Source organism: Montipora foliosa, chromosome 1 (assembly GCF_036669935.1).
Source record: "Montipora foliosa isolate CH-2021 chromosome 1, ASM3666993v2, whole genome shotgun sequence".
In the NCBI taxonomy this organism is placed as follows: domain Eukaryota; kingdom Metazoa; phylum Cnidaria; class Anthozoa; order Scleractinia; family Acroporidae; genus Montipora; species Montipora foliosa.
Window position 1 is genome coordinate 11,551,521 of NC_090869.1, and position 15,000 is coordinate 11,566,520.

The window sequence follows — 15,000 nt, forward strand, 5'->3', positions numbered from 1 at the left end:
TATCTAGTCGATTCGTCTTCACCTGAAGATGGTCACTCCTGGAGGACAAAAGTGCCAGGTCATCAGCAAAGTCTAAATCCTCAAGGTGGGAGAAAAGCGTCCACTGGATACCTCTTGCCTTGTCTGATGTGGTTTGTCGCATAACCCAGTCGATGGTAATTAGAAAGAGCATAGGGGAAAGGATGCAGCCTTGACGTACTCCAGATTTGACTGGGAATGGTTCAGATGTTTTGCTACCGATGATGACGCTGCACTCGAAGTTCCTATAGAAAAGATTGATCAGCGTAATGATCTTGTCCGGAATCCCGTATGACTCTAAGATCTTCCATAGAGTCTCCCTGTGTACACTGTCAAAAGCTTTTCTAAAGTCTACAAAGTTGATGTGCAGGGGGGCGTTCCATTCCAGGCACTGCTCAATGATGTTCCTCAGTGCAAAGATCTGGTCGATGCATCCTCTACCCTTGCGAAAGCCGGTTTGTTCCTGCCTGAGCCTGCTGTCGATGGCTGAATCAAACCACTGAAGGAGAACCCTACAGAATATCTTGCTTGGCGTAGAGAGAAGGGTTATACCACGCCAATTGTCACAATTTTGCAGGTTGCCTTTCTTAGGTATTTCAACTATGAGACCATTTGTCCAGTCACATGGGATGGTGTTGGTGTCCCATATATAGCTAATTAGGTCTACTAACACGGTTGTAGAGATATCAAGGTCAGCTTGTAACATTTCAGCATGGATGGAGTCAGGTCCGGGCGCTCTGCCATTCTTTGTAGCTTTGATTGCTTTTCTGACCTCGGAAGGCGTAGGTGGACTTGCGTCAATATCAAGGATATCTTGAGGAGGGTCAGGGCTTGCTGGTTGATCTGGCTCTGGTTGGTTGAGAACCTCCTGAAAATGCTGGACCCACCTAGCTGTCTGCTCTCGCTCAGATGTCAAAGGAGAACCATCCTTGGCTCTAACTGGTGGTGGGTGGCTGGTATAGTTGCCACAGAGCTGCTTAGTGACTTTATAGACTGTGCTCAGCTCTCCTCTCGAAGCAGCGAGCTCCGCTTTGCATGCCAACTCTTCAATGAAATGGCGCTTATCCTTCCTGGCACTCTTCTTCACTTCTCTGTCTTTGAACGCGTATAACTGTTGGGCCTGCTCTTGTAGCCTCGGCGATTTTGCGTTGAGCATCTTAATTTTAAGGTGCTTCCGTTCTTCAACTTTCTCCCATGTCTCAGGTGTTAACCATTCCTTGTTATTTTTCTTCTTGTATCCTACGGTGCTAGCTGCTGCCTCGTTGAAGGTGTTCTTGATCCTATTCCACCTAGTCTCAACTGGTGTGTCGTCTTCGTTAGCGCCTGCAAGAACTTGGAAGCGGTTTTTAACTTCCAGGACAAACTGCTTTTGGATCTCAGGGCATCTAAGCTTCGCGATATCAAACTGCTTTCTTTGCTGTTCTTGCCTCATTGCCTTGCGAAGTTTCAGCTTCACTGTTGCTACGACTAAGTTGTGGTCACTTGCTGCGTCGGCTCCCCGAAATACTCTGACGTTTTCAAGCGACCGCCGCCACTTTCCATTGATGATAATATGGTCAATCTGGTTGAGGGATCTTCCGTTAGGCGACCTCCAAGTGAGCTTATGGATGTTCTTGTGGGGGAAGATCGTACCTCCAATTACAAGGTCATTGTTGACACAGAAATCGGCTAGACGATCGCCGTTGTTATTCATAGTGCCACAGCCGTGTTTGCCTATGGCTCGTTCATAGTTAACATTGTCAGCTCCGACCTTGGCATTCAAGTCGCCGATGACTAGAAGCATACATACATACATACATACTTAATTGACCGCTCCCCATAGGGGCTTTTCAGGGCCAATGAAACACAATTAACGAAACGACAGAACACAACAACAACCGTTAAGAATCCCAACTGGGCGGAGGCAAACCAGTTGGCTATTTACAAGTGCAGCCGGGAAGTTGAACCAGGGACTACCAGGAGCAAATTCAACGAGTGGTCAGAGCGGGTCTTGAACCCGGATCTCCGGATCTCAAGGCAAGCGCCCTAACAACTGGGCCACACTGCCTCACAAGCATGCAAGCATGCATGTCATGCATGCATGCATGCATGCATGGCATCCAAGCATGCATGCATGGCATCCAAGCATGTCATGGCGAGGAACCTTGGATAACACTTGAATTAGATGGTCATACCAGTCATCTTTCATCGCATCATCTGCTTCATTTGTTGGTCCGTAGTACACTGGATGATCGTGAGTTTGCAATGCTTGGAGTCAAATCTCGCTCTCAGTATACGGTCGTTGATTGGTTCCCATTCTAGTAAGGTATTAACACTCTTCTTGGCAATAATCAGTGCCACGCCATTGATGTGAGTATTTTCATGGCCAGAGAACAATATGACCGAACCATCGACTGACCTTTGGCGCCCGGATCCAGTCCAACGGCACTCGCTTACGCCAAGAATGTCCAAATTATACTTATTCATTTCTCTTAATACCTGGGCTGATTTCGATGTTTCATACATGGTGCGAACGTTCCATGCTCCTATTCTAATCTGTGCCTTGGGCCCGCGTAGACTACATCTCGCAGCTCTAACTTCCCCACTGAGGCTTTCATTAGAGTTGGTCATTCTGCCGCTGGTCACTCGGCTGAAGTCTCTATCCGGGCCTGTCGATGGTTTACTTGTCTTCGTTGTCGCAGTTTCCGTAACATGTTCCATTTTTACGAGGTGGGGTTGTTAGCCCCACGCTCAACCCCCAACCTGGAGGACCAGGGGATCACTCTTCGTCTGGCCCCTACCTTTCGACCTGTTCGACATGGCTGACCCTACCAGGAGTTCAAAAACTCCCGCCGACATAGCTCTAGGGGTCATTGGGACACGCAAACCACCCCACCACGATAAGGTGGTGACCCCATAAGGTGGACGACCAAAAGTACGATAGAAAAATTGAACTCTGATTGAACGTAACAAAAATCTCCCGAAATGTTTTTCGCTGACGGCAAATTGTTTTATTCTCGATCGACACTTCCTAGGAGTTCCTTCTGCTCTCCTTAAAAACTACATATTAATATTTATATACTTTTGCGTCAATATTTGTTTTGCATAAAGCAGGCTAGCAAAATCTGTACCTTTCTTAGTTCGCATTTTTGAGCGTTAAAATAGAATTTTTGGTCGTATGTTCCTGACTGTAAGTCGCATATTTTGACGTCCCCCATCCAGATAATGGGCTTAACTTTAGAAACATTGGTCTTGGAAAGCTGTCAGCAGCTCAGAGTGCACGCTTAAGCTTGTGGTGAAAAAGAAGTTGTAAATGATCAACATGTCAGCCTTGAAGCCAGCTTGAGTGTAGAATCATGACGAACTTTTGTAGTTTCTGAAAACTATTTAACTACTTGTAGCTTTTGTTGAGTTTTGAATCGATGATAGAGAGAGTTTTGGCGATCTCAATCCGGACTGGACTACTGGATTTAATCTTTTTTCTTAACGAGATTTCAAGTTATTGTAGAACGTTTGGTACCACGTTACTCCAATACTGAAATCAAGATTATGGAATTGTAAAATTCAAACTTTGGACTGGACTATAGAACACGCAATTACGGAATTTTAATACACCAAACTTAAAATTTAATACACCAAACTAAAGACACACTCGAAAACCTGGAAAGCGACGTTCTCCCTCGATCTTACAAAGAAGTGAACACAGAGAAAAACACAGGTCACAATCCCTTGTTTCAGCAATACTGGAACACCATTAAACTTCTCCGAACTCTCAGGTTACACAGTCGCGCTCAGGTGGAGCGAAAGTAATAAAGGATTGAGGTTGTTACAGTATTGGTAGAACAATGAACTACGACATGTTACATCCGTAGATTAAAGAAAGCTGGGGGACCATTTGTTATGAGCTCCTGTATTTTTTAATGAATTTATTACGCTTCTCCTTTTTTAAACGCGGAACTGAGTCTCGCAAATACCTTCCTTTTTAGAATGTTGCATGGGAGGTCGCCATCAAAGTTTTCGATTCCGTGTCAAAAATACACGAAATATACAAAAATATACGTTAAAAAATGATTATGTTAAAAAGATATATATAAAAGCAACTGAGGTAACACGTTTGATAGTGAAAATCCATCACTCTCCCCAAAGTAATTTCTTATTACGATACTCGCTGTTTACAAACATTTCGTTTGTTTTTTAAACTTGCTATTTACGAAAACAAAGGAACCCTTTGTTTCGACAGCCAATCAACATTTATGACGACAACAAAATTTCCACAATAGCGATGTTTATCGTAACGTCATCTGTTGTTATTTGTGAACAATTTCTTTGAGAGGTTACCGCTCGCAGAAAGGAATTAACCACTATCAAAAATACCGTAATACTCTTTGTTTGTCCCTCCAAAATTTTGCACAAGCATTGTTCTTATCTTGTCTTGGGACCATTGTAAGTACCAAAAGAAACTGGAAACAATAGACCAATTCGGCTAACTAAATGTTGTACCCAATTCAGATCCTTTGGCAATAAAACGTTTTGTTCCAAATATTTCCATATGAATGCTACATTGTGCAAATGCAATACACAAAGAATCTTAACATTTTGAATTGGGTACAACATTGCGTTCGCCGAATTGGTCTATGCTTGTGCAAAATTTTGGAGGGACAAACAAAGTGTATTATGGTATTTCTGATAGTGGCTAATTTGGTGGCTCCTTCCCCTTTTTCTGTCAATTCTGAAATGAGAACTATAATAATCTCACTTAACTGGTGAAAGTACTAGGAAAAACACGTTGTCACAACATTTCCATGCGAAATTCCTCAATTACCACACCGCACAGAACCAGAGTTTTCACTGTGATTCTCTCCAAAGGATCAAAGTCGAATTCACTTTTGTAAAACTGAGTCCGAGTTCGGTTTCAAGTTTTAAAAATATCCTATTCTAGAACGTTCAGCAAAAAATTAATATAAAAACACTCAGTGTTAGCCTGATAATGATTTAAAGCACGGATTTTTTTATCACTTAAAAAACACTGTTACCAATTAGTACATTTTCTAACTTCTAAATCCTAATTGAAATGTTGAAAATTCTGAAGTATCAGAGTCGATTCAGAGGCTAAGTAAGTACTCTTACAGATTCCCCAACACTTGTAATCAATGATGTTCAAGTTAGTCAAGTTACTATCGCAAAATCATTTGGAGTGATTATTGATGACAAACTTGATTGGAGCAGCCATATCGAGACACTAGCTAAGAAAGTCGCTTCTGTCATTAATTGAGGCCATACAACGAGTAAGGCACCTTGTTCTTCAAATAACCTTATATCAAATATACCAATTTCTGACACAAAAACTCTTTGATTATTGCAATTATACTGTTTGGGGAAACTATGGGATAACTTTGAAGAATAAGTCACAAAAGTTACAAAATAGAGCAGCCCGTGTTTTGACTTTTTCAAACTATGACGCGCATGCGGGTTACTTACTCGAACTTCGGCTCACCAGCATCACATTCAAAGAGCTACGATGGTTTGCAAGTCTCTACACGAGTTGTCCACAGACTATTTATGTTCTGGATTTTAAAAAGGCAGAAACCGCCTACAGCCTAAGGGACTCTAGGAATAAACTCAATGTTCGATTACTGCGTACTAACTATTACAAATAGCTTTACCTTCAATGGCGCCATTCTATGGAACAACCTTCCTTGCAACTTAAGGCAAGCAGAGTCTCTTGGGCAATTTAAAGGCTTAATCAAGCAAATACTTTGAGGAACAGCATCCTTTTTAGAAACATTTTACTCTGTACAGTAATTCAGTTTTTTTTTGTAATTTTGTATCCCGATTTCTATTCGTTGTTGCTATACTTTTCTTCAAGTTAGCGAACATCTAGGCAAATTGACATCTTATAAGATTTCAGAAGTTAGTTCATGGTAAACTTAGCTTTAGGAATCAGGGCTAATTTTAATATACCAACTTTATTCACTCAATACAATGAAAGGGAGAGATACCAGAGGTTTTCCCTATACAATGGTATCCGCCCGGATGTTATTGATCTAGAGTCGATTTTTATGAGGAAGGAAAACCGGAGTACCCGGAGAAAAACCCTCGAGTCAGGTTGAGATCGCGACTGAAACTCAGCCCACATACGACCTCGAGGCCAGAGATGAACCTGGGTCGCAGAGGTGGGAAGCACGGTTGATAACCACTAAGCAATGCTGACTCCCATTTTGGAGGTTAAGGAAATATAAATCACCAAGAGCAATAATACTTATACCAGCAAAATGCTTTGAGTTGTTAATAACAAATATCTCTTTTAGTCATTGATGAATATGGAGGAGAGTAGTGTTATACCAACCATTGAGATCTCATCTATTATTATTACGTCCAGCTCACAGTGATAATCTCATTTGTGTTCTTTTCTGATCAGATATTGCAGGTAGGAAATCACCTGTATTTTTAGGTATTGCTAATGCTGTGTTAATGGTTGTACCATCAAAAGTTTATTGCTGCTACTCCAGTAGATGCTGTTAGTAACACTGTTGGTTTCTCAGGATTCATTGGAGCATGTCCATAGGTTTTTCAAGTGTGGTTACTGGTAAATTGTTTTAATCAAATGACTTCAGGGGCACCCAAGGAGAATATAGTTCAAAACCACTTAAACATAGCATTGTTAAACGTATTTTAGTATTTAAACGGTAGATATAGGCATATTTTTATCCCCTAAAATTTTTTTATCTGTTCGGATTACCTAGCTGAAAGTCTAGTGATCCGAAAATTATAGCGATCAAAATTTACCTTTTCGAAAATTTTAGCCAGAAAAAAGGCTCCCGAAAATTCTAGGTGACCGTAGAAATCCGTTAAAAATGGGCAATTTTACCATTTTTCAGATGTTCGAAAATCCTAGGAGAGGCAGGCAAGCAAGAAATTTTACAACAAATGTTCCGAAAATTCTAGATCTCAAATCGTCTTCCGAACAGATATTTTCCGAAAACTGAAGTTGGGTGTCCCTGTGACTTTTCCCAGCACCACCACCTCCAGTTATAAACAAAGAAACTGGTTCAACATTTTGTGACTTCAGACTGTTGAGGTTTTCATTTTATTTCTAGTCCATGAAAGCACCCTGTTGTAAGCTTTGCGTTGCATTTTATTTAGTGATCTAACTGACTGACGTAATTGATCATCAGATATTTCTGTTGGCTGATTATACATTGTTATTGCTGATGGACGGTGATTTTCAGTAGTTTGGGGATTTGCAGCAAGCTCTGAGGGTACTTGTTCATTGAACACCTCATCTACTGATGATTCATCTTGGAATTCTAGTTGTATTTCAGCATTCTCTTGATCATTTATGGGGTCATACGAATGTATGACAGTGCCCTGCTTGTTTCGTAGCCATTCTAGTTCTTCTATTACTACTAAATAGCTGATAGAAATGATGTAGTGTGCAGCAAAAGTTGTCTTAACTGTGCAAATGGCAATAAGAGAAAGATTAGCAGTGAGTCAAAGCTGTAAAATTCTTAACAGGTCCTGAAATTTGAAGCATACTTAAGGAATCCATTTCAGTACTGCACTGTTATGGCAAATTTTCAACCAATCACGCATGGTAAAAGTGACACCGCAGTACCAAATTCTGTAACGTTCAATAGAGTTAAAACTAAGCATAAGACCCCAAGTACGCATTGCGGACCTATTTTTTGAACAGACGGTAATTATTGTTCTCAAGTTTTCAAACGACGCCAAAGACCCAAAAGTCTATAATTCGCGAAACCCGCCAAAGATATTCAGAATTTAGAGTTTTAACATCGACACTCAGCACTTTGCGTTTTGCCAAAAATTAAAGAAACGTGCTGGAGTTTAGCTTATTTCTTGCCCTTATCGGAAGATATAGAGAAACTAGACAAGTTGATGCATGCCAACCTGAGGATGTCACGTGACCAAGGTCTCTGCAAACGTTTGAAGCGAGCGGTAACCCTTTAACGGCAAGTTTTTTTTACCATTAAAAATTAAACAGCCTCACCTTTAAAGGGAAGAAATTGGTTTTTATACCCGCCTGCAATGTGCAAGATGGACTTTTGGAACTAGAATGAATAAACTGATCATATTTTAAGGGGCGAAAAGTGAAGCACTTTGACTTGACGAAAAACAACATGTCTAGCGGGCAAGTCGAACGCCTGGCTAAAATTTAAACCCTGTCAACCTGAGAAACGCCTAGCCGCAAAGCTTCCCACGACAAAGGTCCCTAAAGCCCTGGCCAAACGAGAGCGAGAGTTGATGAGAGGTGACCAGAGTTGAAACTCTCGCTCTCGTTTCGCCGGGGCTTAATATTCATTATTTTGTTACAAACAGCAGGTTTACGTAAACGCAAGCTCAGATCAAAGGCTCACGAAACTCAGTGAAATCCCTTAAAGAACACAATCAGTATTTCCCGTTTCAGCGAGCTTTTATTTGTGTTAATAACAGTGGTTATATCAAACTCCAAGCAATTACAACTTAGTAAGAGGAAAATTTTATACACCAAACTAAAGACACACTCGAAAACCCGAAAAGCGACTTTCTCCCTCCATCTTACAAAGAAGTGTCGGAGAAAACCACAGGTCGCAATCCCTTGTTTCAGCAATACTGGAACACCATGAAACTTCTGCGAACTCTCAGGTTACACAGTCGCGTTAGGCCAAGCGGACGTAATAAAGGATTGAGGTCGTTACAGTACTGGTGGAAAAATGAACTACGACAGGTTACCTTCGTGAATTAAAGAAAGCTGGGGGACCATTTGTTATGAGCCCCTGTATGAATTTATTACGCCTCTACTTTTTTGAACGCTGAACTGAGTCTCGCAAACACCTTCCTTTTTAGGATGTTGCATGGGAGTTCGCCATCGAAGTTTTCGATTCTGCGTCAAAAATACAGAAATATACAAAAATATACGTTAAAAAATGATTATGTTAAAAAGATATATATAAAAGCAACTGAGGTAACACGTTTGATAGTGAAAAAGCATCAATCTCCCCCAAGTAATTTCTTATTGCGATACTCACTGTTTACAAACATTTCCTTTGTTTTTTAAACTTGCTATTTACGAAAACAAAAGAACCCTTTGTTTCGACAGCCAATCAACATCTAGGAAATAAATAGTACCTAATTGAAAACAACAAAATGTCCACAATAGCGATGTTTATCGTAACGTCATCTCTTGTCATTCGTGAACAATTACTTTGGGAGGTTACGGCTCACAGAAAGAAATTAGCCACAATAAAAAATACCATAATACTCTTTGCATAAGCACTGTTTTTATCTTGTAAGTCCCAAGGGAAACTGGAAACAATGCGTATGCAACACTTTGGAGAGACAAAGAGTATTACGGTATTTTTGATAGTGGTTAATTTGGTGGCTCCTTCCCCTTTTCTGTCAATTCTGAAATGAGAACTATAATAATCTCACCAAACTGGTGAAAGTATTTGGAAAAATACGATGCCATAACATTTCCATGCGAAATTCCTCCATTACCACACCGCACAGAACCAGGGTTTTCACTGTGATTCTCTCCAAAGGATCAAAGTCGAATTCATTTTTATAAAAGTGAGACACTGTTCGGTTTCTAATTTTAAAAATATCCTATTCTATAACGCTTAGCAAGACTATAACAACACTCAGTCTTAGCTTGATAATGAAATTAAAAACTGAATTTTTATCACTTAAAAACATTGTTACCAATTACTATTAGTACATTTTTTAACATCTAAATACTAATTGAAATGTTGAAAATTCTGATAGTACGTACTCTTACAGATTTTCCGACACTTGCAATCAATGATGTTCAAGTTAGTCAAGTTACTATCACAAAATCATTTGGGGTGATTATTGATAACAAACTTGATTGGAGTAGCCATATCGAGAAACTAGCTAAGAAAGTCGCTTCTGTCATTAATTGAGGCCATACAACGAGTAAGGCACCTTGTTCCTCAAGCAACCTGATATCAAATATACCAATTCCTGACACAAAAACCCTTTGATTATTGCAATTGTACTGTTTGGGGAAACTATGGGATAACTTTGCAGAATAAGTCACAAAAGTTACAAAATGGAGCAGCCCGTGTTTTGACTTTTTTTCAAACTATGACGCGAATGCGGGTTACTTATTCGAACTTCGGCTCGCCAGCAGCACCGTGATTCAAAGACCTACGATGGTTTGCAAATCTCTACACGAGTTGTCCACAAACTATTTTAGGGACTCTAGGAATAAACTAAATGTTCGATTACTGCGTACTAACATTTAGCCGCGTGAAAATAATGATTACCTTATTTATCCCTACCGCCGTTAGAAATCACGACCTATTTAAATGTTTTGGAGAATTGCTCGCATTAACTTTACACCAGAAATTCTTCTCAATTTTGCACATTTGTGCAACGCTTGTAAGGCGCGTACAAAAACGATTATTGTTTCAGTGGTCAAAAGTGAAACCTTCCATTCCATTCTTTTCTATCCCACTCTAATTCTAGGTCTATCCTAGTTCTAAATCTCAGTGCAGCGTGCAGTTTAGCACGTTAAACACAGATTTTTATTTTTGATTTAAAATGTTCCGCATGTTTGAGCGTTTACTTAATGATTTAATATTAATCTTAAAACTGGGACGGGGAAATTTCAACTTTGTGAGATTTCCACTTCTACTCCCTTAGCTCATTTCTTTACTCTAGGATTTTCTCCTCTCTATGCCCTTTCTTGCCCAATTATTTGTACCAAGTTCATCACCACAACATTATCTAATATAAAAATTACTCGTTCATTAATCGTATTATATCACTTTTCTTATTACTTTCGTTCCCTTGTGAAAACTGCATTTCTAATAAAATCAATTCTATTGCATTCTAATGTTATTCTGTTCCAAATCTACTTAACTTTTCGACCTCGGATAGTGAGATATTGATTATACCTTTGTGACTGATTCATTCAATCTTGTTAATCAGCTCACAAACTATATGACTCCGTATAACATAATATGGAAACTGACTGCGTCAAGTGTTGCCAAGCTGTGAAATTTGTGCGGGAAACGAAATTTCCCGGGACACAATGGAATAATTGTTAAATGATATTGTATTTCTAAACTTTTCTATTCGTTGCTGCTATAGTTCTCTTCGAGTTAGGGAATATCAAGGCAAATTGACTTCTTACGAGATTTTAGGTGTTACATCAGCCGATCAGTTCCAATTCCTGGATAATCTGTGCCATGCCTGGTCTCATGGCAGGATCAGCCTGAAGGCATTGTCGCACCAGATTTCGGAAGAGTCGGTTTCTTACAAGAAGAACTTGTTCTTCACGTCTCTCGGGATCTGGCATTTCCCCAATGCACATTTCACACAGAAGAACACCAAAGCTATACACATCAACCTGAGAAAAGCAACAGTAATGTCTCTTACAATATAAGCAGTGAGTCGGGTTATGATTATTGTACGAGAAGCGTGCATAACGGCGACCGGTTAGCCCAGTTGACTGAGCATTTGACTACTGTGCGAGAGGGCGGGAATGAAATAAAACTCCGGCCAGACCAGCACTCAGGGTCTTTAAATAACTGAGGAGGAAGCGTTGCCTTTGCAATGACATCTGCAAATGGTTAGACTCTCTAGTCTTCTCAGATAAGGGCGATAAACTGTAGGCCCCGTCCCACAACCCTTCAATGTTCATAACCCTGTGGGACGTAAAAGAACCCACACACTGTTCGCAAAGAGTAGGGCATTGAGTCTTCAGTCAGATGTGGTCTGTCCTCCGTGGCATTGCTAGAGGGTCGTTAATTTGTAAACTGTTAAAGTTCAATTGGGTCTCCCTTTCTATATGAAGTTATCGTATCGTATTGTTAGCATCTTGAAAATTGAATAGACTATTTCCGAGTTCTTGTCTGCCTCCTCTTTAAAGCGAGTCTAAGTGCCAAGTTTTTCTTATGAAAATTAGTTTTCATAGGAAACCCAGCCACTCAGATGTAAAAAAATGAACAAATTTGGCATTTTTTGATCAACATGTTCCATAAAAGTTTTAGTCTTTTACCCTAAAACTTCCATCATTTACAGTCTTTTGCCTATTTATCAATAAAAAAACAAACCTTGGATGTTTGATTTGAAGAAAGTGCTTCTGGTGCACTGTAAATCAAAGCACCAGGGGCTACTGTCATGGTCTGTTGAACAAATTTAGCAGTGCCATAATCTGACACTTTGCCTCTCCACTGTTCACCCTGTCGCCATAGCAACACATTTGCACTACTGATGTCCCTATGAACGATGGGAGAAGGCTTCATGTGGTGAAGATAGTTTAGCGCTCGAGATACATCCAAAGAAATGACAGATATTTCTGTTTCCGTGAGTTGGCGTTGCTCCAGCAAAGCTCGCAAGCTCAATTCCATGAGCTCAGTGACAAACAGAGGACTTCCTTCATCATTTGTTGCTCCAATAAACTGCAGCAAGCAAGGATGGCGGCATCTTGAAGCAATTTTCATTTCTCTCTCAAACAAACGTCTGTTGTGAGCTGAGAGAATCAGTTCATGGATTTGCTTCACAGCAACTTTGCAGCCACAATATGTTGCTTCGTTGACACTTCCCCAGGCTCCCTTGCCTAAGCATTTATCTTTTACCTGGATTTCACCGCGAGAAATGACCCAATCACAACATTCCTGACGACGCAGTTCAATAATCATTTGCTGAGCTGCTGAAAGGCTTGTCTCTAGCTCATTTAACTCTTGGTTTTTCATCCCCAACTGCGTTTCAAGATTTGTTTTTTCTTCTTCGTTTTCTCTGATTCGTTCTTCAAAACTCTGTGCCATCTCCCTTAACTGTCTTTCCGAGTTTGCTTTCTCGTCTTCTTTCTCTCTGATTTGCTCTTCCATCTCCTTCTCTTTTTCTTCTAGTTGCTGAATTAAACTTGTCTCTCTTAAATTTCTTTCTTCCAATTGAGCTCGGTAATTAGCCAAGCACTCCTCCTTTTCCCTTAACTTCTGCCGGAAAACGTCTGGAAGGTGGTGGAAGCGTGATGATCTACGATACTGAAACAATCACTAGAGTATGAAGTGCGGCCGCGCGCTTAATAACTTTTTCCTCAAAATTCAACCATATTACTCCCATCTTGAAAGATCTACACTGGTTACCAATTAATGAACGCATAAAGTTTAAGATTCTAATTCTCACTTTCAAGGCTTTGCATGGTTTGTCTCCCTCGTACATACAAGAACTGGTAAGTCTCTACCGTCCTTCAAGAACCCTCCGCTCATCTACATCGCTCCGTCTTAACCCGACCAGCGATAATTTGAAGTCTTATGGATCTAGAGCTTTCGCTGTCGCCTCGCCACAACTTTGGAACGATCTCCCAGAACAAATAAAAAACTCTGATAATCTCCTGACTTTCAAAACACGACTTAAAACTTATTTATTCAAGGAAATTTTTGTATAACTTTTTCGTTTATGAATTAATTTATAATTTTTCATGACTTGTAAAGCGCTTATTATTACTATTATTATTATTATTATTATTATTATTATTATTATTATTATTATTATCGCTGAGAATTTTGTAAGTGTGTAAAAATGTGAGAGGCCTTATCACTGAACATGTGCTCATGTACGAACGTGGAAAAATACCAGGTGGTTTCGCCGAGATAGCAGGCATCACAGCCCGCACACGAAAACTTTTATACCACACCCGCACGGAGCCCACGAGGGACAGGATCTTTCACACCAAACATCTTACCGATTTTAAAGGATGAGAAAACTAACTTAATTTCAATGCTGTTACAATAACGTTTAACAAAGTGGTGAACCTTTTTTGCGTAATAATAGAAAAAAGACCAATGTAAGGTAACTTAAAATAAAAGGCACGTGTAGTGTCACAGGTGGAAGCCGGGGGATTACAATCTTGAAGGGTAAATGTGAGGTAACGATCAATAATATTTTCAACTAGATGGACTGGAAAAAGATTCTTTTGAAGGATATCGGTGAGTTTCGTGATGTCCTTGTGAAAACCCAACTAAGTGTCATTGATCTCGTAGGCTCTATCAACAAGCATGCGAATAAGACCCAATTTGTAGGAGTGAGATGTACAACTAAAGTAATTAGTCAACAGGCCCGTGAAGGTTTTCCTACGGTAAACACTGGTAAAAGGAACCAGAGAGTCGTTGACCAGAACATCTAAGAAAGGGTTTTGTGATCTATTTGTTTTTCCACAGTGAATCTGATGTTAGGGTGCAAAAAAAATGTATCATCAACAAAACGTTGGTAAAATAATATTTCGGAGTCCTGAAATTTTTTCAACAATGCATAATTTTCATGATGTCCCATAAACAAATTAGCAAGAACAGGAGCGCGGGAAGAGCCCATAGATACGCCATCTATCTGGTCGTAGAAGGAACCTTTAAATAACTAGACGCGTCATGAGCGTACACTGTGTTGCCTGTGGTACCTTGAACTGCAGCGTTCCAGTTACTTTTTTCAAGTGGGGGGTCATTAAGACCATCTGAGGGGTCACCCAGACGTCGTGCCAGCAGAGGCCCTTTGTCTCACAAGTTTAATTATTTTGTAATGTCCTGTCCCATTTTGAGGTCTTCTATTTTTTTTAAGCTTTGGTAATAAATTCAGTTCAAAGATAACAAAACACGCCCTTGAGTAAAACTCACTCGTTTCTTCTTTAAATAGTCTGCAAAAAAAACTAACTGAAAATTGCTGTAACGGACGTTTTACTGCATGTCATGCATGTCTTGCAGTTGCACTAAGTAAACGTTTATTGTACACACTAAGGAAGGACTGAAGATGTTGTTTCCGCTTCATAATTCCTCTTCTTTTCAGTCTCATGGGATGCCAGATCAAAAAATATTTTGGCTTTACGTTAGCACCAAAAAGTACCGTAGAAGCCGGGAGTTAACTGTAAAAGGCAAGCCAAAAGACAGATGACGGAAAACAAAAAGTTTTTATAGGTAACTCTGAATCGAATTCTCATCGAAAGATTAATGACAATCGACCGTCACAACACTAAAAATTCTGCCG

At 39.9% G+C, this 15,000-nt stretch overlaps 2 protein-coding genes across 3 annotated transcripts in view; both read right to left on the bottom strand.

The window, feature by feature from the left end:
- Positions 1 to 2,202: 2,202 nt before the first annotated feature.
- LOC138009776 (craniofacial development protein 2-like) lies at positions 2,203 to 2,718 on the bottom strand. Its single transcript, XM_068856792.1, has one exon. It carries the CDS (start codon positions 2,716 to 2,718, stop codon positions 2,203 to 2,205), a length of 516 nt encoding a protein of 171 aa, XP_068712893.1.
- A 5,697-nt stretch (positions 2,719 to 8,415) lies between these two features.
- Positions 8,416 to 15,000, bottom strand: part of LOC137982262 (ubiquitin carboxyl-terminal hydrolase 15-like) — a 121,504-nt gene continuing 114,919 nt past the window's right edge. The window contains exons 7-9 of one of the 2 annotated variants that reach the window (XM_068829441.1): positions 12,078 to 13,010; positions 11,156 to 11,371; positions 8,416 to 8,878 (exon numbers count right to left, since the gene is read on the bottom strand). In XM_068829441.1, coding sequence (XP_068685542.1) covers positions 11,174 to 11,371; positions 12,078 to 13,010 — 1,131 coding nt within the window. In that variant the 3' untranslated portion in view covers positions 8,416 to 8,878; positions 11,156 to 11,173. Of the gene's footprint in view, positions 11,372 to 12,077; positions 13,011 to 15,000 lie in introns of both variants that reach the window. The other variant, XM_068829372.1, reaches the window with a different exon arrangement.